The sequence below is a fragment of the Nuphar pumila genome, chromosome 13 (genome assembly GCF_984573655.1).
Source record: "Nuphar pumila chromosome 13, dmNupPumi1.hap1.1, whole genome shotgun sequence".
Lineage (NCBI taxonomy): Eukaryota > Viridiplantae > Streptophyta > Magnoliopsida > Nymphaeales > Nymphaeaceae > Nuphar > Nuphar pumila.
The window spans coordinates 3,152,952-3,175,080 of NC_143261.1; the positions used below are offsets into that span (position 1 = coordinate 3,152,952).

Consider the following 22,129-nt stretch of genomic DNA (forward strand, 5'->3'; position numbering starts at 1 on the left):
TTTTATAAACCTTGTAAATATTTGAGTTATCTTATATAAAAAGTTTATAAAATTCACATAAAATAAGTGTGAGCGAACTTTTTTTTAAACTTAAACTTCTAAACATTGAATTATTTTGCATAAAAAATTCTTAAATTTGCATACAAAACCTTCAAAAATTCTTTTAAACTCGATTTGAGAAACACAACAAATATCGCAAATACCTGAGTTACTTCCCATAAAAAATTCAAAAATGAACATAAAAAAGCTGCAAAATTTCTTTTAAACTTGAACAAAGAAACTTCACAAATAGTTGAGTTACCTTACATGCGGCTATGACATTTACGATGAAAATGAAAAAAATTCTCAAATAAAAGAAATTCACACTAAAAATGATAGGTGCGAAAGCTAAAATAGTTATAAAAGTAATGATATTTATGATTTTAAACAACAGCATATTTGAAAATTTTTAAGGCATTTAAAACAATGTCATTTTTGTCATAAATTACGATCATTTTTTGATTGATTTTTGTGTCAATATATCTCTAGAATTGGCTACCATCTACTTTTAGGGTGGCACTAATTTGTTTCAGATATTCGTGGTTTTGTTTTAAAATATTTTGCTACTTTATCACGATATTAATGGGTTTTAAAGTTTCTTATATTTTCATATCTTCTTTATATTTCTGAATGTTTTCCTCTTCTTAATTTGAAAATGCTGACTGTTCCCAAGACTCAAAATACAATTTTTAGTAATTTGTAAAACTACGGTTATATATAACGCTGTTTTGGTGCTTCCGATTTGCACAAAAATAGAGCATTAGTGGCAGTTACAACCTAATGCCCTGGGCGAAAAAAGGGCCACTGCTAATGCCTCTTTTAAGTTTTTTTTTTCTGCCATTGATTCTTGCATGATCAGCAACTGAAAAATGTCTCATAACAGTGTACCCTTTGTGCGTCCACTTTTACCGGCTTCTCTCTCTCTCTCTCTCTCTCTCTCTCTCTATATATATATATATATATATATATATATATATATATATATATATATATATATATATATATATATATATATATATATATGAGAATGAATGTATGAACCGTAATTTTTATGAATTTAAAAATCACATTTTTCATACACCCTCCATTGGTTGATTCTTAGCAATTTCACCATGCTGAGCACATCCACATGGTTGGATCTACAAAAAGGTATTAAAATTTTCATATTTTTAGTTCTTATATTACAGTGATTCTCTCTTTATATATATATATATATGTATATATATATATATATATATATATATATATATATATATATATAAGTAATGTGTTCCTTCTCTCCACTCTTTCGTTCTACCCTCTCTAAAAAATCATTGTTTTTTATATTATTTGCTGATATAGGATTTGTTTAGTAGGAACTGGCTTTTGGAACACCCGAATCTAATCTATATATAGTTTTTTTGATAATCCAAAATCAATGGCTATAAAGGTATTAATTTTTTTGGCTCATAAAAATAAATTTTTTATCAAAAAACATGATCCAAAAATCTATTCCCACTAAATAGAGCATGCTAAACACATCTAATGGTTCATAACTGTCATAAAACACTTCAAAACTATGAAGCAGAATAAGAAATAGTGTTTAATATATATATATATATATATATATATATATATATATATATATATATATATATATATATATATATATATATATATATATATATATATATATATATATATATATAATGCATTGGTGCTGCCCACTTTCTCGTTTTTGCTCTTTCAAAATCACATAACACCGTAGATGTAGATGTGATCTATAGGTTTTCTTTAGTGGGAACCGACTTTTAGTTTCAGTGATCAAAATCAATGACTACGAAGGTATCAAAATTTTTATCATAAAAACATAAGTTTTTTGTCGTAAAAACATGATCCAAGAGTCGCTTAGAAAAAAAATAAGCATTTGTTCATATATATATATATATATATATATATATATATATATATATATTGGCATCGTCAGCGTGAGGCATCGGTAAAAACAGGCCCATCCCAAGTCTCAACGCCGCACTCCACCGTCGACTCCTCTCGCAAAAGCAGAGAAAAAAAAGAGGAAACCGTTCTGCTTTTCGCTATCTGATCCCATATCTTTGCGATGAGTCTCGTGCCATGCGTGAGGAGGTCGGTTTGGGGCCTCTGCTCTGCGAGGCCCACGCTTCTGCGCCGAAGAGCGAACGAGCTGTTCCTCAGGAATCTCATCTTGGAGACCATCTCCGAGCCCGTCAAGACCCAGAGGCTCTGTGGCTCCGATTCCGGTCGAAATTCCTCTCTTCCCCCACCGCTCATCGATAGTTGGTCTTCTATGCTTTGGCTTTTCGTGGTCGTGATTTTCTTTTCTTTTCTTTTCTGCAATTTCTATCCTAACAAATTTCGTCTATTCCAGCTTTTAACCGACTCATCTTATCCAATTGATCCTTATATTTTCAGTTTATGATCGATTTCATCTTCATCATTATCATCAAGCCTTACCCCATTGTTCCCAACTACATGGGGGATCCGTCTCTTTGGGAAAACCATTTTTTTAACTTTTCCATGGTCAAGTTCAAATTGGAAGTGATGGAGATGCCAAATGAGTCCTTAAGGGGGTGTTCTCGATGCACCCAATTATCCAGAATTTTTTTTTTGAGTCGAAAACTGAAATAATGTATCCAGAATACTAGGATAAGTTGGGAAGTCGAGTTGCCTTGAACGATGCAATTTCCTAACTTCTTGTACTTTATAGATAAGTTGGTGCAAATGCCAATAGTGGCATCCCTTGTCGAAGCAACATTTACTATCTTTTTCCATCTGAGCTACTGATTGCTTGCCTTCTCTTGAACTGGGTGTTTTTTCTTCGAAATGTATCGGGATCATTGCCTTGAATTTCTATTCTAAACGCTTGAAACGAAAACATTGGTTTGTAGGAATCATGGAGGTGAACTTGGATAGACCGGGTGCCAAGAATGCAATTGGGAATGACATGTTGAAAGGCTTGCGGCGTACAATCGAAGTTATCAATGGAGATCCATCAGTGCGTGTTGTGTTGCTTTCAAGCTCTGTCCCGAAAGTCTTTTGTGCGGGTGCAGATTTGAAGGTTCTCTATCCTCTAAATTGTGCCTTTCTTCTCAGTTCCTATATGGTTGCTTGAACTTTTCAAAGTGAAGAGTCGCACATAATCTCAGTGTTTGCTTGTTCACATGCTACATCTTACCACTTTTGTGCCGGAAAATAGGCCATTTTTCATGAGCGGCCTTTACCATGTTTTCTTTGGTCACATGTATAAGTGAGTAAACACGGGACGCATAGTTTTCAGTGGTTCCTAATAGGTGGATTGATCACCAACAATTAATTGAAGTATTAAAAAATAGTTGCATTAGTGTATAATGTTTTGCCAAGTTATAACACAAGCCGATGCCACTGTACTTGCCTATTTGGTTTTCAGTGCACCTTTACTGATACGCGTTCTTTTCAATTCAGGAACCCCAAAGAAATTGCGTTAGAGTGTAGCGTACTGATGATATTATTATCATGGGAAGTTTGTAAGAATGCATTGTTGAGATCAAGAGGTTCGGTTGGGGTGTATTTTTACACACACACACGTGTGCACACACACAATGCCTCTTCTCTTTGCCTTCTGAAAAAATCAGCTGCTTAATTTGGTTTTTTTTCTCATGGAAAGTAGATGAAGATAATAGATCAAATGCTTAGGTAAAATTTCAAATAGTTGTCCTGAACTCAATTTGATTATATTGACATTTTTTCATGTGGAAACACACACACTGATGGTCCCTACATAACTTCCCATCAAGCTTCTCTTCAAATAGGTTCATTGATTTAACCATCTATGATCATTCCATCACAATTGAGGATTTCTGAATAGCTGCAGCAAACATTTTAACATTTCTTGGAGTTGGATTGATTGGATTGGCAATGACTTTTATGACTGGTAAATGCCTGTAATTTTTTGTTCTTTTTTTCCATTGTTCATTTGAACAAGGGCTTCTCCTCCCCTGAAATTTGGTCTGAGTAATTTATTTATCTGAGGTGTTTATCACACTTTTAATGGTAGAAATTTTCCAGAGTGGATTCTGGAAAAACTGAAAGAGTTGATTCAGCTACCAAAAATAGGTTGCAAAATCCTCAACCATGTTAGAGGTGTTAAAGCTAATTAACTGTTTGATGTGTAAGCCCACATTTAATTGCTTAGTTGAAAATAACATTCAAAACTTGGTAGTACTGCATTCATGTACACGTTTTGATTGCCTTGGATGTCTATATAACTCCAGGACTTGCATTTCTTTCATCTGATTTCTTGATCTGACACTATATTAACTGCTGTACATATCTATATGCTGATTGTCATGGTTTGTGAATGGCGATGGCTTTGTTTGTCAACACTGTACTATTTGCATTGACTGTTTGGAAATACTCGTGCTAAATAACCAACCCATTGGCAGGAGCGTAGGCTGATGAGCTCTGAAGAGGTCAAGCACTTTGTGAACACCTTACGTTCCACCTTTTTATCTTTGGAGGTTAGTACTCACATAGTTGTTTTTAGTTGGTTGATTCTAAGCTAGAAAGAACTACATCCACATGATAAAATTTGCAATATTGTGTATATTGATCAATTTGTGATCGTTTTGATAGTGTTTTCACATTCTAGTGTACTTTATCACAATGATGCCATATATAGTGTGAACAATTTAACAAAATGTAAATTTTTTTCTCTTTTGTATCCTATCAAAGGAAAAAAAAAGAAAAAATTCAAAAAAGTGATTTGGCCAATCATCAAGGTAGATCTTTGCAGTCCTTGTTTTCTTTCATAGGTCAGTCTGATAAATATTTCTCTCTTTTGTAGGTTTTGAACATAACAATAGGTCATAGACTCATAGTTAATGTGCTTTCAGAAACACTACTGAGGGTTCATAAACTGCAGAAATCCCTTTTATAAGAACTTAACAATAGGTCATAGAGTCATAGTTAATGGTCATGTCTTAGTGATGCCTTTTAGTTCTGTGTTCTTCATGAATTATCACCAACTTTGATATGTTTGTCTTGTGCTTGATTTATAATTTTTCTTCACCTTATAAAAATCAGTGTGACAGGCCTACTTTAAAGCTAATTTGTTAATGGACTGATTTGTATTCAGGCACTGCATTCTCCTACTATTGCTGTTATTGAAGGAGCAGCATTGGGAGGTGGGATGGAATTGGCGCTCTCTTGTGATCTTCGCATATGTGGTATAACTTAATTGGCTTATTAAGCATTTGTTGGTAAATTGAGATTTAAAGCCTTGAAATTCATTCAGGCGATTGAAAATCATAAGGAGTCCTGACAGGTTCCTGCTCCTACCTTGAAACATTCAGGAGGTGATGCTGTATTTTCCATGCCAGAGACTGGACTTGCTATAGTCCCTGGGTCAGTCCCTTAACTCTGATATGCTCATGCGATCTAGAATATTATAGAACTAAATAGAAATAACTTCATAAAAACAATCTTCAATAATATAACATTTTCCACATTATGCTTTTTGGGAATTGACTAGCTATGTGGGTGGGAATGATATGATCTTCTTAATTTTTGTCAGACTTGTTTACTTGAATGGTTAAGAGTGGGCCTGGTTTAGAGCTCATTTAGAAAGAAGAGCCCGAGTTTGAATGAGCTTGGACCAGCTTGTGCTGTGTATGTGTGCAACAGGTTTTATTTAACATTTTGCACACCACATGAGTTTGGGGTAGCAGTATAGTGCTGTCTTTGCTTGTGCTGGTTTGTGGCTTTGTTTGTGACTCTTCCCACCTTTAAAGGATGTAAAATATGTTCATGTTTTCCTACATTGCTTGCCTTGAACTTGGTGGACTGGTGCTCAATTCCAGCTGTTCAAGTTCAGTTCAAGCTCAAGTTGAATGGTTGAGCTCATCCAGTGCAACTACAACCTAGGCTTGAGCTTGGCTTGGTTGTGCAACCTATTATCAGTTCTCTTGCTACAATAGTATGTTCTCTGACTTGCTACTAAGTAGACCATCTATTAGTAAATTTCAGTAGTTTTGTCTCTGAACTGCAGTTATAAGCCTCATTACATCCCTTTGTGATAAACTACCTTCTCTTTGGCTGTTATGTGTTTGGCCTTTTTGAGTAGGCAAGTAGAATTAGGCCAATGATGAGGTGTAGTGTCGTTCATTTCCTTCTAGCAAACATAATACACATATACACACACCCCAAAAGATTCAAAGATGAGCTGTAGAAGGCCTTTCTCCAGTTCTCAATGGAAGAACTCGATAATGCCATAATGGACATTTTTATAAAGTTGTTTCATGCTCCCAGTTCACTAGATTAATTTTTCTCTTTCATAATGCAGATTATTTAGCTTCTTCTTTTATCTTTTTCCCCCCTCTCTTTTCTTTTGGATTCAATTACTCTTCTGTATGCCAGGGCTGGTGGGACTCAACGACTTCCTCGGCTGGTAGGGAAATCATTAGCAAAAGAACTCATATTTACTGGACGTAAGATCGGTAGTGGGGATGCATTATCGATGGGTAATTCTTACACATGATTACCCTATGTAAAATTTTCCAAATACTAAATCCGATATTCCTATAGATAAATGTGGGATTTGGATTGCACAGGTCTTGTCAATTACTGTGTTCCTGCTGGAGAAGCATATTCAAAAGCTCTTGAAATTGCGAGGGATATAAATCAGAAGGTGCCTCAAAATCTTTTGGTTTACATTTCACAGTGCATGCATTTTGGTGTTTCTTGCTTACCCTTTATATCAAATGTGCAAATTCATAACTTTCTTTTTACTTTGATTTTCCTGACCCATGTTCCCAGACCAATTTTCCAAAACCAACACTTGGAGCATGTTTAAGTTGATTCGGTTTTTTTATTGCAGTTAAAAGCTGATCAAGTTGTCAGAAACGAAATGACTGGCAAGTCTTGATAAACTTGATCATCCCTTAAAATCCAAGTCTTTTTTGAGTTTAAGAAGTTTCCTCTATGCGTAGCATGAAAATCAGCCAAGTCAGATAGAGACAACCAATTCCTAATTAGAGTTGACAAATTGATGCCTAGAAAATTTCAAGTGTTAAGATAAATCAAGAATCTGAGTAGTACTGGGTACAATGCTGTGTAATGTATGTAATGAATCTGACAAGTATCTTTGCTAATTTATATGTGCAACAGACTATGCTCCTATCCTATAAGAGTTTTCAAAAGCATTCCTTGTTTTTGTATGATTTTGCTATGTGCCATTGCAGTTCACTTATTTACGTTTTTGAAGTTGCCTTTATCCTGTTTTTTTTTGGGTTTCAAATAAAGGTTATTTTATCTTCCAAAATTATAAAAAAGTGTACCAGTATGAGTGAATTGCAAACAAAATATTTTTGACGTGTTCATTGTACTTTCAAATTTGACATCTTTACTGTCTTATATCTGCATCTATTTCCTAATAGCATATTCCCTAAAAAAACTATTAAAAAAAGGAACTTGCTACCTTGGCATACAAAGCTATGCAGCTTAGATACTAAACTTCACATTATAAATGAAGTATTGCTCAAAATTCAAAGTTGTTGGTTGCTTAATCCATACAGATTGTGATAGAAACATGATCACCTTGTAATTTGTGGTGCCCCTTCTTAAGATGAACATTTTTTTTTGCTTCGACATTAGCATTACCGTATAGCATTACCGTTCCTTCATCAAATTGTAGAGTTTTGGTGGTTCTTTGAGAAAGAATAGAATGCACAGATTGCTTGGGAGTTTGTTCTGAGGTCCTTTATCCAAGCACTCTTGCAACTCCACAGACTAGTACCAGTGTACCTTATCCTCTCATACTACCAAAAGCATGTTTAAACGTTTTTTCCAATATATTTTTACTTTGGTATCACAGTCCATTCTGGCTCCTACTCGAGCAAGGTCTTGGTTCAATTGGCATGGTTTGGTGCAGAATCACATGAAGCGGTTGTTCTTGTGACCACCAATCTTTCAAGCAATTTGAAGCAATCCTTTCGCAAGTCCTTGCAGGACTCCAAGGGAGCCCTACAATTTCAAACATTCTCTATATTCTAAGGAAGCTCTTAAATGACATTGGCAGGGTCCTTTGGCTGTGAGAATGGCAAAAGTTGCTATAAACCAGGGGATGGAAGTGGACATGTTGTCAGCTATGCGAGTTGAGGAAGACTGTTATGAGCGGGTACTGAATTCAAAAGACCGGCTGGAAGGTTTAGCAGCATTTGCTGAGAAAAGAAAACCGTTATACAACGGAGAGTAGGATCCATTTGTATGAGTTTCTCACTTTATCTATCTTTGTGTATTGGTTCTGGCAGATTTGGTGACAAGATAGGTGACTTGTTCTATTTTTGGATCTTGTATGATTTTCATACAAACCAACAGCCAAAAGGCTAAGCTCTGATGTCCATGCACATATTCATTTTTATAAATAATTAACTTTTAATCAAGTTCTCTACTCAGGTGAATATGATGATTTGGTGTTCATTTGCCCTACTTCAATGCACTGGCGGAGCCAGGGGTGGGCATGGGTGGGCGGTCGCCCACCCCAGAATTAGAAACCAGATTTTTTTTTTCTGACTATGTTAAAGAAAGAATATGCGTCCATGTGTGTTTTATTCTGACGATGGTAGTGCTAATCTTTTCCCTTAATTTTTTTCACCTTATTGAATTGTGTAAAAACCGCTGAAGAGAAGAGACAGGTTATCAGTTCGTGAGAGTTGGAGTTCTCTCTTTGTGAATATTCAACGAAGATCTGTGTGTTTTTCCTCCAGTTGTCGTTTGTTCTTTATGAAACCGTGTAACCTACGTTTATGGGGAACCCGGCTCCACTCATCCCTATATCATCCTCTGTGATCATAACTCCCTCTGGGATCTCATTGGTACTAAGTGGTTTTGATCAATATGGCCCTATCGATGGGTTTAACACGGTTGATTTAATAGAAATCAATCTTTTAATAGTGTTCTTTAACAAAAAAAAACATGATTTTCAATTTATTTTGTCAGTGTTCTTTAACAAAAAAAAACCATGTTTTTTATTAATGGTTATTGATTTTTGAATCAACAAAAAGTCCTCTACATAAGTAGGATTCTGTCTATTCAAATGTCGATCTTCACTAAATGGATGATGTAGATCACATACACAGGGTCCAATTTGATGAAAACAACTTGCATCGATGAGATCCAAATGACAGGAATGGTGATATGGATGACTGGAACTTAAATGTGGTTATGGGTGCCATGCAAAACACTATGCTTGCTTCACTAAACGGAGGAAAAGAGGGATTGAAAGTGTGTTGTTATAGCCTAGCCAAGGGCAGGCCGATGCCATGAAGGCCCTCAGAATGATAAACCAGATGGTACCATCAACTTGATGGCCATCGCCTTCTCCGGCCAGGGAGGCCGCTTCTAGAAGAGCATGTCGGATCTACTATGCACAACCAAAATTTCTTCTGACGATGGGTGGGCAAAAAATTTCTGGCTCCGCCACTGGTCCGAATAAATGGATCATCCTTCAAGACCATAGCATTGTCCCCAAGACCTTAAGTCTGCCCACCCAACTAAAAACTTCTGGCTCCGCCACTGCTTCAATGCTGTCCGTCTCTGAAATCAGGTTGGAAAAGTTGCCATAGTTTGTGTCGTCACCTATAATTTCGGTCATATTCCTCCAAAAAATACCCCAGCTTTGTTTGTGTGTAGTGGTGTTGCCAACACACTGGTGGGGATGAAGTTGGCAATTCCAACACCATTCACAAGAGGATGTTTTGATAACTCTCTTCTTAACACCACATTTTGGCAAAGACCATGTTTAGCAGCACAGGGAAATGATGTTTTCATCCCTATCCAAGGCTCCCAAAAATTGCCTTATGTTTTTTGCTTTTTGCCAAATAAATGTTATCAAACTATTGTGGACGGGTTAAATTAGCCATCTATCAAGCTAGTCTGCCATATGCTTCAAAATTTCTGGGGTTGTGTGCCAATACAGTAAAGAGCAAAATTGTTTTGAACATCATTTGGTTCAAGGAGGCAGTTTAAGGATATACAACACTTTGGTAGTAAATTTACAACTTCAAGCATAAGCAACAATTATACCCAATTAGACATCATGCACCCTTGGCGTATATCTATGAACAGGGACATGCATATTAGTTTATAGCCCAACACTTTCTGTAGCTAAACCTTCATCATCATTGCTTGATATGTTTTGCTTCACCGAGGGTGCTATTATCTTCATCTGGAACTTCTTGATTGTAGCATGAAATGATGAATGGACTCTCTGCAACTGCACTTTGACCACCTTTAGAATCTACTATAACACCTCCTACATCCATAGTTCTGAAGGTATGGAAGGTCATATCTTTCTAATCAAAGTGCCACACCATGGCTGCAGTTTTCTGCAATAGGCTTGTTTCGTCTGGTACATTTGCTGCTGTAGAGGAGACCTTCATCCATTGGTGTAGGAAGGAAAAGATGAAGATGATAAGGGCTCCAATTGAAGCAGTTCCTGTTATGAGGAATAGGCCCCAGAAGCTAGAGAGGGACAAGCTGTGGGAGTTCACTTCTGTTGCAGGTTCCATGCATGTTGCCGAGCTCCCAAACCAAGTTTTTTCAATGATTGTCATTTTATCTCCCTCTTTAACATTTAACACTGCTCGTGAAACCTCAGGAACCAATGGAGACCCTTTTGGAAACACTTGCTGTTTTGACTCAAACCAACCTCATAAATGAGTTTGGCATTGTAGGTTTGTTAGGGATAAACCCTTGGGTCATTTTTTTTTGACAAAAAAAAAGCATGTGTAAACAAATTTTGGGTCTTAAATAACCACAGAGGTGGTATCCCATGTGGTAATCGGGGTACAGTGTGAAGCTGAAGGCCCAGGATAGAATCCCTCTGCCACATGGGGCTGCTGTTGTTCTGGTAGGGTTCGCCTAACCCCAGCTTGCCTTTCAAAAAAAAAAAAATGGGTCTTAAATCTCCTAGAAAGAATGGACAGACTCTTCTAGTCTCCCCATGACCGTGGGTGGTAGTCTGAACAATGAGCTCATTTTTTGTGTGCTTACATGTTAAATTCCGGCAATCCAAACAGTGATCCACGTTAAATGGACTGTGTAGATCAATTATGTAAGATCTACATGTTTGAGTTAGTAGAAATTGATACTTGGATCTTGTTATTTCAACATGTAAGATTTTGCAGGGATTGAAAAATCAGTGGCTTACAATCTACCAAATGTTAACCTTCATAAAATCTTGTAAAAGAAATACAATCCAAGAATCGATTCCTACTATTTTGACTATGCTGAACACATTCATGGGGTTAGATTTAGTCAAAACAATCAACTACTGTGAGTTCCAACTAGGGAGTTGGTTGCCTACGAGGAAAAATATTTTCCCAAAGGGTTAATCTTTACTACCCTTGTGGGTAAGAAACTCCGTAAAAAAAAAACTATACATTTTTAATATCTTTTGTGCATCCCACTCTCCTGATATGATCTACATGTTGGGGTTAGCTGGAATTGATGATTGGATCGTGTTATTTCAACGTGTATATAAGATTGTACCAAATTTTCAACCCTCATAAAATCACATTTTTACGTCAAAGACATACAATCTAAGAGTTTAATCCTACTAACATTTATGAGGTTAGATTTAGTCAAAACAATCTCCTACAGTCCTACTCTGAGTTCCAACTAAGGGTTTCCTTACCCGTAAGGAACCAAATATTTTCCTATAATGGGTTAATGTTTGCTACCCCCATGGGTAAACTCCCTAGTAAAAAACTGTCACAAAGATACAAGTATGTACTTGGACGTGACTCATAAACAGGACATTGATTCAGTAAAATCTTGAAAAGTATAAACACACACACACACATATATATAGTAGGTGGTAGCTGCCTAATCACTAGAAGTGCAACAAAAAAATGAGACGCGCTTTCACCGAAATACAATTTTAGCAGCGATATTTGTCGCTGCTAAAAGTCTTGTAGGGACCTTTAGCGGCAACTTTTGACATTTCTAAAAGATCTTTAGCAGTGACTTTTGTTGCCTCTAAAGGTCCCAGATCTTTAGCGACTTTTGTTACTGCTAGAGGTCTTTCCACAGAAAAAAAATGCTGCGCTCAATGTCATCCCGCCCGTAGCTGCGCACATACTATATATAGTTTAACATGAGTCATCTCAAGCCGTGCCTAGCATTCAAACTCAAAAGCCTCTTATGTTCGAAACCCATAACCCAAAGCTACCTCAATTCTTGAATTTGGTTGAAGAGCAAAGGATGTTTTATAGAGAGAGATCCAATTTGTCATTATAATAGCATATTGTCATTATAATAGCATCTATGGGTAGAAGCTTGTTTTTATTGGGTCCATCAACTTTAGATCCATTCAATCCACATTACTTTGGAAGCATGATGGATGATTATGGCTACTTTGGCAAGGGCATACTCAGAGCCGGACCTGTAAAGAGGCCAATGAGGCTTGGACCTCAGGGCCCCTGGGCCCCAAAAAAAATTTTAGGGGCCCATTTTTAATGCCCGAGCTCCCCTATTTTTATTTAATATAATATAAATATTTGGAATATTATATTTGTTTAATGTGAATGCAAATTTTATTGTTATTTTGATTCTTTAAAAAAAAACGGAGGCGCTGCCCCCAAACTCCTACTATTAATAGGCGGCCCATTTTTCCCCTCCGCCTCAGGCCCCATAAAACATAGGTACGACTCTGAGCATACTTAGCTTTTCTGCACTTTTTAGAGTGGATCGAGTTTGGCATGTTCATAAGGCATTGTTCATAGGGCATAATGTAAATACATGACCCGAATAGTATAGTGGAATTGAAAAAAGCGCAAGTGGGATCTAACCTTGAGGCTAAGTCTTCTTCAACCCGGGGATAATGATGTGGGAGCAAGAGTGAAATACTATTGGGTTGGGTCCATAGGGTCTATTCGGATCCATCTATACTATTTGTTTTTTTATAATAATTTAGTTAGATCTTAGTTTATGATTATATTTTGGATCTTCTTCAAATCTTAATTGAGTTTCGAATCTATCTTAGATTTGTAATAAGATTAGTTTTTTTTTATTGTTTGATATATATACTCGGTTGCAGAAAGGATGAAGGGAGCCGGATGAATGAATTGTGAGAGTTTTTTAGTGTTTTTTCTTGCAATTTTTGTTATTTTTTATTGATTGTTACTTTCATAGATAATTAGAGTTTTAGCTAGCGTATAAATGTTGCAGGATTCAGTAGCAATCCTCCTGTCCAATGCATCAAAATGAGAGCACGATGTGAAAGTTCAAATGTGGAACAATCGGAGTATGTTATAGGGTTGGGGTGAGATCTGATAGCAAGACTCATGGACTCATGGCAGTTTTGGATCAGGTGTGGTTTCTGAAATTTCATACTATGACCCGGGTCCTACCTCAGTTTCGATTAAGAGCCACAAATTTTCAGTATAATGTATGGCCAAGCCTGATACAATAACCGCAACCCGTGGTGTAAAACTCCATGATGACTCCCCCTTTCTTCCTATCAGGCCCAGAGATGCACATCTCAGGTATTAAACAGGGACCTGCGGGCCCCTCATAAGTAACCTGTTGGCCACCTTACTTTAGGGGTGTCAATGGGTCGGGTTTGGTTTTGACCCAGGTGGAATCAGACTTGGCCCTGATTTTCAAGTATGGTATCAGGTCCGGGCCCAAGTTTAGTTGGATACACAATAAGAGAAACCTTATCCAGACACAATAAGAACTACATGAACCAGACCCGGATCATACCTGGTAAAATAATATTTTTTATCATGGGTCTTAATCAGAACTCGCGGGTCAGACTCGGATCTAGTATAAAATTTCACAAACTATACACGGGTCTATGTATTAATCAGACCTTCATGCCCAAACCCGTGTCTTAATCGTGTCTTCTTATTTATCACCATACCCAGACCCTATAGGGTTTGGTTCAGGTCAAGTTCGGGTAAACCCGATCCATTGATACCCCTACCTTACTTGATGTATGTCTCAAAGTTGTCTTATAATGCTTCAAATTGATATCTGAGCGTACAACATATCTCTGGCCTTTCCCTCAAAGATAGATGAATCTCAAATTCTCATTTTAGTTGGATGTGCTTACCATGGATTCAGATCTAAGACCCGGTCCATTAAAAGGCATGGATAGAGGTGCAATATAACTATATAAGTGAATTGAGCACAAAGTTAAAAGTAGTCAAAATTGAAGCACTTGAATTTATTTCCAAAAAATAAAAATAAAAGCACTATTTGGCTCTCAAATATAGATTTTCAAAACATGTGATGGCTCACCATCCTCCTCCCTTGTGACCGTTAGCGTGTGTGCAGACGACACATTGGTCATGGGGTGGATGACCGTTAATTGGTACTCCCCATGAGTAACCGACATTTCAAATTCACCGTCACCGCCCGTTGTACCCTCCAAGTTACTGCCTCTCCACTCCTTGATGAGCTTGTCAACAACGGCACCAGTGGGCAAGTTGTTGAAATTGTTATCCGTTAGGCACATAATGTTGCAGCCTTGAGGGCTGCGTGCAACCCACATCACAATCCCATTAACTGCCGGATGACCATATACTTCTCTAAGGATCTGCTCCAGGTTAGTTGCCTGCAAGTAAGAAAATCCCAACATATAATCTGTATTTTGTATCAAAACGCGTCTTAGCTAGTTTAATCCTTCTTGGCTAAACGCCGCTAAGCAAATCAAATGAGATGGCTGGATGCTTAGGTGCTGCTATCATAACCAAGAGGTCTCGGGTTCAAATCAAAAGAGCAAGTCCCAATCTCAATTTTGGAGTATGATGTTCATTAGTGCAGTCTTGAAATATGGCAAAGTTTAAGAATTCTAATTATTGAAGATGGCTACCAAACACATTTGGCATTTTTCTAGGATAACAAGGGAAAAACTGCCATGCTGACCAAGTTCTTAGTGTAAAACGCTAGGTCCTTCTTGCCAAAGAAAAAGTACACTCTCAGAGGCAAAGGACATGTACTTTAGACCACAGTGACAAATACCGTGAGATTTATGAAAAAAACATAAATACTGTGATTTAAACATGATATTTATGCTCTAAAAGATATTTATCATAAAAAAACATGTATTTTTATTTTTAAATAAATTTTATTAATATTTTCTTATAAAACATATTTTTATATTTTTTAATTAATTTTTTTATTGCCAAGATTTTGCCAAAAAATATGAGATTTATGAAAAAATTTCAAATTCTCACGAGTTTTTGAAAAACTGGATTTTGTCATTTTTTAAGGTTTGTTACTATGCTTTAGACCCAAGTCGTTTGGTGTAGTGGGATGGGGCATACACTGGTCTAGGTTCAAATTTTATGGGTGTCACCCTCTTTGTAAGCCGAAGCTTGGCGACTCTCTCTCGGGTCGAGGGGTAAGCCCCCAAAGTTTTACGCTAACATAGACAGAGATCGTAAGTACGGTAGGCTGAGCCAGTGCGACTAGGTCTCGACGCCTAGAGCAGTTTCTTTGAGTAAAAAAAAAGGACATGGACCCAAGGGTTTCAAACTCAGGATATCTTGTCGACTTGGTGACATTAAGGAGTGGCCCAACAAAACGATGGCTGCCCTCATGCATGAGTTTTTTTTTTAATGAACTTGGTCATGTTTTATGTCAAACATGAACTGACTTGTATTACCCTACTTGGACCTGCAGCGTTGGCTAGATGATCAGGCCAAGTAGTTTACAAATTACTGAGGCTGTCACGGGCTCAGAAGCAAAGGCCCCTGTGACCTAGCTTCAGGTGGGTGAAAACATGGCGGTCCGGAACAAAGGCCACACAAAACATAAAAAAATCGCCAAACAGGTGCAGTGATTTTCTGTGTAAAACACAAACACAGAAAATAGCTACCTGTGCAAATACACAAATCACTACCCATACAAAAACACTAACATGTACATGGGACAGATTACCGGATCTGCTTAGTTTGGACCTATAGACACAATTATCAGTGATACTGTGAAAATATCCTGAATTTATCAAAAAAAAAAATCAAAAAGTTGTAATCTTTCCAAAATACCAAATCTTTTTTAATATCCTGATTCTTGAGATATTAACAGCTCTTTCAATTTTGTATATTTCTTATATTGTTATGTTTATATAATTTCCTTACGTTTAAAATGCTAGTTGTTGATATTTTCTCAAAACCTTTTTTCAATCACTGGATTTTAAGTTGAACAAATTCTTTCTAAAAAAACATACCTGATTCGGTCCGTTTTGGACATCCAACTCAGTGATCCAAATAGGCAACTTGGCTTGCGCCAAGGCATCCAAAGTGGACCTTATGTAGGCAACATTGATGCTGGTGCCAAAGTGTCCCTCCAGTCCTATTGCCAAACGCAGTCCTGCGTTCCCTGGAAATGCTTTGATCTGATTGATCTTGCCCAAGTACTTTGTGGGTGTTGAATCCGGGTCCCGGGAATCCTCCAATGTGTTGTAGTCATTCAAGAACACATTAGTCCCAGGGTCCAGTTTCTGTGCCTCATTGTAGAAGCTGGCAGATGCATCTCCCCCAAGCTTGCTTTCAAAGAATGAGAAATGCAGGTTCTCATTTACTACATCCCATGCAATAACTTGGCCTTTATACCTGTCATAGTTATCAGGGTAAGATGTAGGTTCCAGCAGAGACTTATAAAAGGTTAAGCGAGTAGGGATGGCAGTGGACCGGTGGAAAACGGACACTTCCCCTGCCTCGCCCTGTTTGGACTGGGCATGGAAGACATGAAACGGGGATGGAGGTTAAAATCAAAACCTGTGCCGGGATGGAGGGTAGGATTTTGAGATGGGGCAGGGTGGAGAACTTGTCTCCCGCCCCGGTCCACTGCTATCCCTAAAAGTGAGCCTTTAAAAAATCCCAAGGGGGCATTTATTTGATGCCTTTTCCTGCCAAAGAAGCTCTCTTTAAGAAGAAATAGGATCTCTTTACTACAAAAAAGTGAAACAAACATATCTATGGAAAATATATGATAGGACCCACATAAGAAATACAAAAAACAGCTTTCCTGTCAAAATGGGTTCATACCTCTCCTAGGAAAGCACTTTCTATCCAAAGTGAAGCTTTCAAAGGAAAGAGGCTTTCCTTGAGTGGGAGTAACAAACACCATACGAGCAAACAAATGAGAAGACCCAATGGACGCAAGGAGAAAAAACAAAAAAAATGATGTCAGATAAATTAGGTGCTTTTTACTTGAATGCAACTTTTTTAGCTTTTTGCTTCGTTATATTGGTTTTGATGACAAACTACTACTTTCAAAAAAGATATGATTTTTAACGCAACACCAATGAAGTTAAATGATATACTGAGAAAGGCAAACTTTTCATTCTCTAAAAGCAAGCTTCTCATAAAGTTTTAAAAGCATTAAAGTATTGAGTGTATTTGAGTTCAGTACCTGTTGACAACTGAGTTGATTCTTTTCTCTGCTGCCTGCTTAAGATCATTTGGGGACAAAGAGGGGACCCAAGAGGGCTGGAATTTGGGGTCCTCCCAGAATATGTTGTGCCCCCTAACAGCTATATTATGGCTCTTGGTGAAGGCAAAGAGGGCGTCAGCTTGAGAGTAGTCCTCGGCGCCGCGCTGGCCCTCTGTAGTGTACCATTTCAGCTCATTCTCAAAGACGGTGACCGTGAACCGAGGCGCGAACCAGTTCTGGTATGCTGCATTGTTGACAATGTTCTTGTTTATGGCAGCTCCAAATGGGAAATTGGGCCTCTTCAGTTGCAGTATGACCTTTGCTCCCTCTACTCTTTTACCTTCTGAGTCCACAACATGGAATTTTTTCTTGGATTTTCGTGTCTGCATGAGGTAGGTTGATACCTTTCATGAGTGGTTTAAGTTTGGGCAAGTAATGAGTTAGATCTATATCAGAACTTATTTGGTTTCTGGCTGCGTTATCATGTGGTAAAATCTGTGTTTAGTTTTTTAGTAGTCTTCAAGAAAAATCCCTTTCTTTCAAGTAGGGGTGGGCATCGGCCCGGCCCAGCCAGGCCGGTTTAGAGCTCTGCTCATTGGATTTTAAGTGCGACCCGCCCCGGAGATGGCCCGGGGCCGGGGTTAAAAGAGCAACCCACGGTCTGACCCATTAGTCCAATGGGTTCAGCGGATCAATCCAGCACAACCCAAACTCATCTGTAGGTTATTTTCAAATTAAGTTTATAAATTAATTCCTATATACCAAAAGCAATGAATTAAATGAAATATTAATGAACCCATCTAATTATCTTTTTATTTTTCATATAATCAATAAAACTAATTATGTAAATAGTAATAATTACCAAGTTTTGAAAGGCAAGCTGAGGTTAGGCATACCCTTAGCAGTTATACAAAGATACCAGACAAGCAGCCCCCCGGTGGTCATATATAGTTATCAAGTTACTATGCAATCAGCTACTAAAAAATTAACTACGAAGCTCAAGTCCATCGGGTCGGCCTGGTAGCTAATGGGTCAGGGCATAAAACATTGACCTAAAGCTCCGGCCCACGGTGGTCAGGGTCAGCTTGTCCTACCACGCCGCCCAGCCCATTGTCCACCCCTACTTTCAAGTTGATTGGAAAACTTTTTCAAATGGGAAACATCTTACTACAAGAAAACAAATCTGGCACGTGTATTTTCTCCTAAACCATACATATGGAAAAAATTTTGCATAGGGAAATATGTTTTAAAAGCGTTGTTACTCATAGGGGCCAATAGATAACACAAGAAAATTTGTCCAAGCCAACAAACACGCGATGTTTTTTCTCCCGGTTTTCAAAATATTTTGTTTCCCTTAAACCGATAAAATGTAGAATCATTCTTTAAACAAAATTTTAAAAAATGGATAAATTTGCAAGACACCTTTTTCTGAGCATAAAATTTCTTCAATCATCAACCTTAGTAAAAAAAAAATCAAGCAAATTGATGATGAAGGTTTGACAGGGTCACCTTTTCAATGCTTTCAGTCTGGTGAGCTCTCCATTGTTCCTCAGTGAATGGTTGGAGGGAAACATTGTCCACCCAGATTTCTGTTCTCCTGTTCTTGCTCTGCAAAATCAACCAATGAATGAAAGAATATATGTCAGTGAATGGTATATGATACCAAAATATAGCTCAAAATGTAGTGATGGATATAACCAACTAAATAAAAGAATATGTCTGTACCTCAAAATAGAGCTCAGAAATTCCTGAGAATTTTGGAGAGATGCCTCCCTTTAGCATGGACCAACAGCCTGATTTTGCATCAACATTACCAGCATATGTGTATTCTCCATCAGCGGTTTTAAAGATGGCTGCCACTATAGCATCACCTCCATCTACTTGTACCCAAGCTGTCCCCATAAGGGAAAAAGTAATTATAAGACATTTAGGTCCTAAATTTTGGAATAATTACATTTAACTACCTCATAACTAAAAAGCAGTGTCAGAAATATTGGTATTAGGATTTTCTCGGCAAGTGAAAATTTGAAGAACATATTAAAATTTTTCTTCAAGAAAGGTCTTGAAAAAAAAATTTCTTAGTAAGACCAAGTTCAGAATCTGGTAACAGATATGGTTGGATCGAGCTCAATGTCAGATCTAACCCTAGCCATTTTACCTATTTCTCCACATGAAAATCAGTAGATCTTATGTACCAATTTCAGTGGATCCAATACCGTGGAGGTCAGATTGTAACCAGATCCACAAAACTAGTGTGAGATCTAAATCAGATTCAACAGCCTGCAGATGCAGTATTGGTTCAGCATAACCTATTCCATATCCAACCTGTTTTGGTCCTCATCTACCAAGTCAGCTTCAGTAAAAGCAATCAAGATCCAATTGATAATTGGATTCATGTTTGGTATGCAATTTGCGCACAAATCCGAATTTGATGAATTATATATCCAACCTGATTACATATAATTAAATACATCGGATTCAGATTTAGTATGACTTTCTCTATTTGACTCCAAATCTGATTAAGCTAGATCTGATAAGGTCTGATTGAATAATGTCTAGATTCAATCCGAGTCCGAACCGTTCATATCCCTATATTAGGGTAGAGATGGCAATGGACCGGGGGAAAACAGGGCCCGCCCAGACTCCGTTTGGACTAGGGATGGAGGACATGAAATGGGGATGGAGGTTAAAATCAAAACCCGTGCGGAGATGGAGGCAGGGATGAAATTACTCTTTCCACGTCCCCGTCCCGATCCCCACCTTGCCCCACCCCACCTCGCCCCGTTTGGACCGGGGATGGAGGACATGAAACGGGGATGGAGGCAGGGATGGAGGACATGAAACGGGGATGGAGGCAGGGATGGAGAGAAGGATTTTGAGACGGGGCGGGGGTGGAGACCTTGTCCCCGGACCCCACCCGGGTCCACTGCCATCCCTATATAAGGGCACTTGCTAAGTAGTAATAAGTCACCTGATAAAGTATACAGCTTTCCCTTCTCCAAATAAACCTTTTGGGAGATGCTGTCGAACGAGAGCCTCCGGCTAACGGCACCCGCATATCGATTCCCATCAACGGCTCTCTCTTCCAGTTTTGCTGATCCAAATTTGGCCCAACCTTTTAAACCATGGTCAAACCCAGGGTTAACAATGATCCCTCCCCCGTACAGAGCATCCTTCGGCTTGACCAAACACTGAAGCAAAAGTTAAAACATTTTAGTCCATTATCAAACTCATAGTCACCATGAATGAGGGATGCGCGTGTGTCTGACATATGATGAGATCCATCCTACATTCAATCCTAACTGTCCAACTAACGATCATGCTTAGTCCACATACTCGCCTAGATGTGAACTGATCCTAACCATTCAGATGCATCAGTTGGACGGGTAGGTTTTATGAAGGATCTGCAATATACCAACGGGGCTCCGCTTATTTGGTAAGCGCAGCTAGTGCAAGTCACCTTGTCGTGGGATGGTGGTGGTTCAAAACCCGACGGTATAGTTTGTAGGGGTCTACTACCTAACACCATCTTGCTTTTAAAAAAAAAAGGATATGCAGTATCATATGTCAGAAGATAGGATCCTTTTTGGGTTTTACTATCCCCATTGGTATTAAAAAAAAACTTAATCTGCCAATAATTTCATGTGATAAATAAGAAGAAAGATAATATTAACAAAAAAGAAACAATGAGTCACCTCAGCGGTATATGAATGGTCGTAAGTCAAGTTATCAGCTTTGTTCCCTACACAACCACAGTAAGCAAAGATTTATCAGTAAAACAGCCGTAGCACTCTCTTGTCTACTGACCAATGTGGCCAAAAATATAACGCCAGTTTCTACAGCCTTTGCTGGATTTTAGAGCTAGCCCGTGCACAAAAAGAATCCCATTCTTTGACATGGGATTACAAAGTATCCTATGTTGATCCTGGCTGTACATCCAGCTGATGCATCTGGACGGTTAGGATCAGTCCACATCCAATCCTAGCCACTGGTTGGATGGCTAAGAATGAATGTAGGATGAAACCCATCCTACGTCAAATCATGGGATCCGTACTTGCCCATTCAGTGCACTACCGTGACCTTTAATTATGAGCTAAATTGTAAAACTATTCCATAATTTGGTTCTCCTTGAATCTCAAGGCAAATATCTAGATACCCATAACGACCCTTTACAGAAGAGTATGATATGAGCATCTACTTAATACCTTGCTAAAGTTATCCAGTTAGACGATGGCATGCAAACATCTCCTTAAAAAGCCTTATGAACTGAATCCTGTAAAGGGCCATACCCTATGCAGCCCCTTATTCCGGGGTGCTGGGAAGGGGCAGACTGGATATGGTCCTAACTTTTCTGCTTTTTGCAGGTAAGTGCCCCACCAGGATTCGAACTCGTAATCTCTCACTGACCATTGCACCAAGCCATGGTCTTCTATGAACTACTTAATTCTATGTATAGATGTATTCACATGTTCTCTCTCATTCACATGAGATAAGAAGGTCCAAGTTATAAAGCCAACCTGCAATCAACTGAAAAGAAAGCAATAAGAGCAAATAACTTCTAAACATCTGGAGCAAATGGCAAGGATCCATTTTCATGTGCCTGCCAAAGAGAAGCATAAAAATCACAAAACCCTCCATGCTTTGATTG

General features: G+C 38.1%; 2 protein-coding genes across 3 annotated transcripts; one reads left to right on the plus strand and one right to left on the minus strand.

Moving 5' to 3' along the window:
- Positions 1-2,016: 2,016 nt before the first annotated feature.
- On the plus strand, positions 2,017-8,474 carry LOC149817528 (ATP-dependent caseinolytic (Clp) protease/crotonase family protein). Of its 2 annotated transcripts, none has more exons than XM_089984676.1 (8): positions 2,017-2,297; positions 2,946-3,115; positions 4,479-4,553; positions 5,171-5,261; positions 5,388-5,439; positions 6,451-6,554; positions 6,645-6,721; positions 8,111-8,474. In XM_089984676.1, exons 1-8 carry the CDS (start codon positions 2,138-2,140, stop codon positions 8,285-8,287), a joined length of 906 nt encoding a protein of 301 aa, XP_089840802.1. In that variant the 5' UTR covers positions 2,017-2,137; the 3' UTR covers positions 8,288-8,474. The 2 variants fall into 2 exon arrangements, with proteins under 2 accessions (XP_089840802.1, XP_089840803.1); XM_089984677.1 differs by lacking the exon at positions 8,111-8,474 and adding an exon at positions 7,907-8,103.
- A 5,831-nt stretch (positions 8,475-14,305) lies between these two features.
- LOC149817529 (endo-1,4-beta-xylanase 5-like) lies at positions 14,306-21,418 on the minus strand. The gene is made up of 8 exons (XM_089985441.1): positions 21,289-21,418; positions 21,177-21,223; positions 20,453-20,672; positions 19,207-19,373; positions 18,991-19,089; positions 17,461-17,864; positions 16,274-16,658; positions 14,306-14,656 (listed from the first exon to the last, which is right to left on the minus strand). The coding sequence occupies exons 1-8, from the start codon at positions 21,416-21,418 to the stop codon at positions 14,306-14,308; spliced, it is 1,803 nt and encodes a 600-aa protein (XP_089841567.1).
- Between the last annotated feature and the right edge of the window lie 711 nt (positions 21,419-22,129).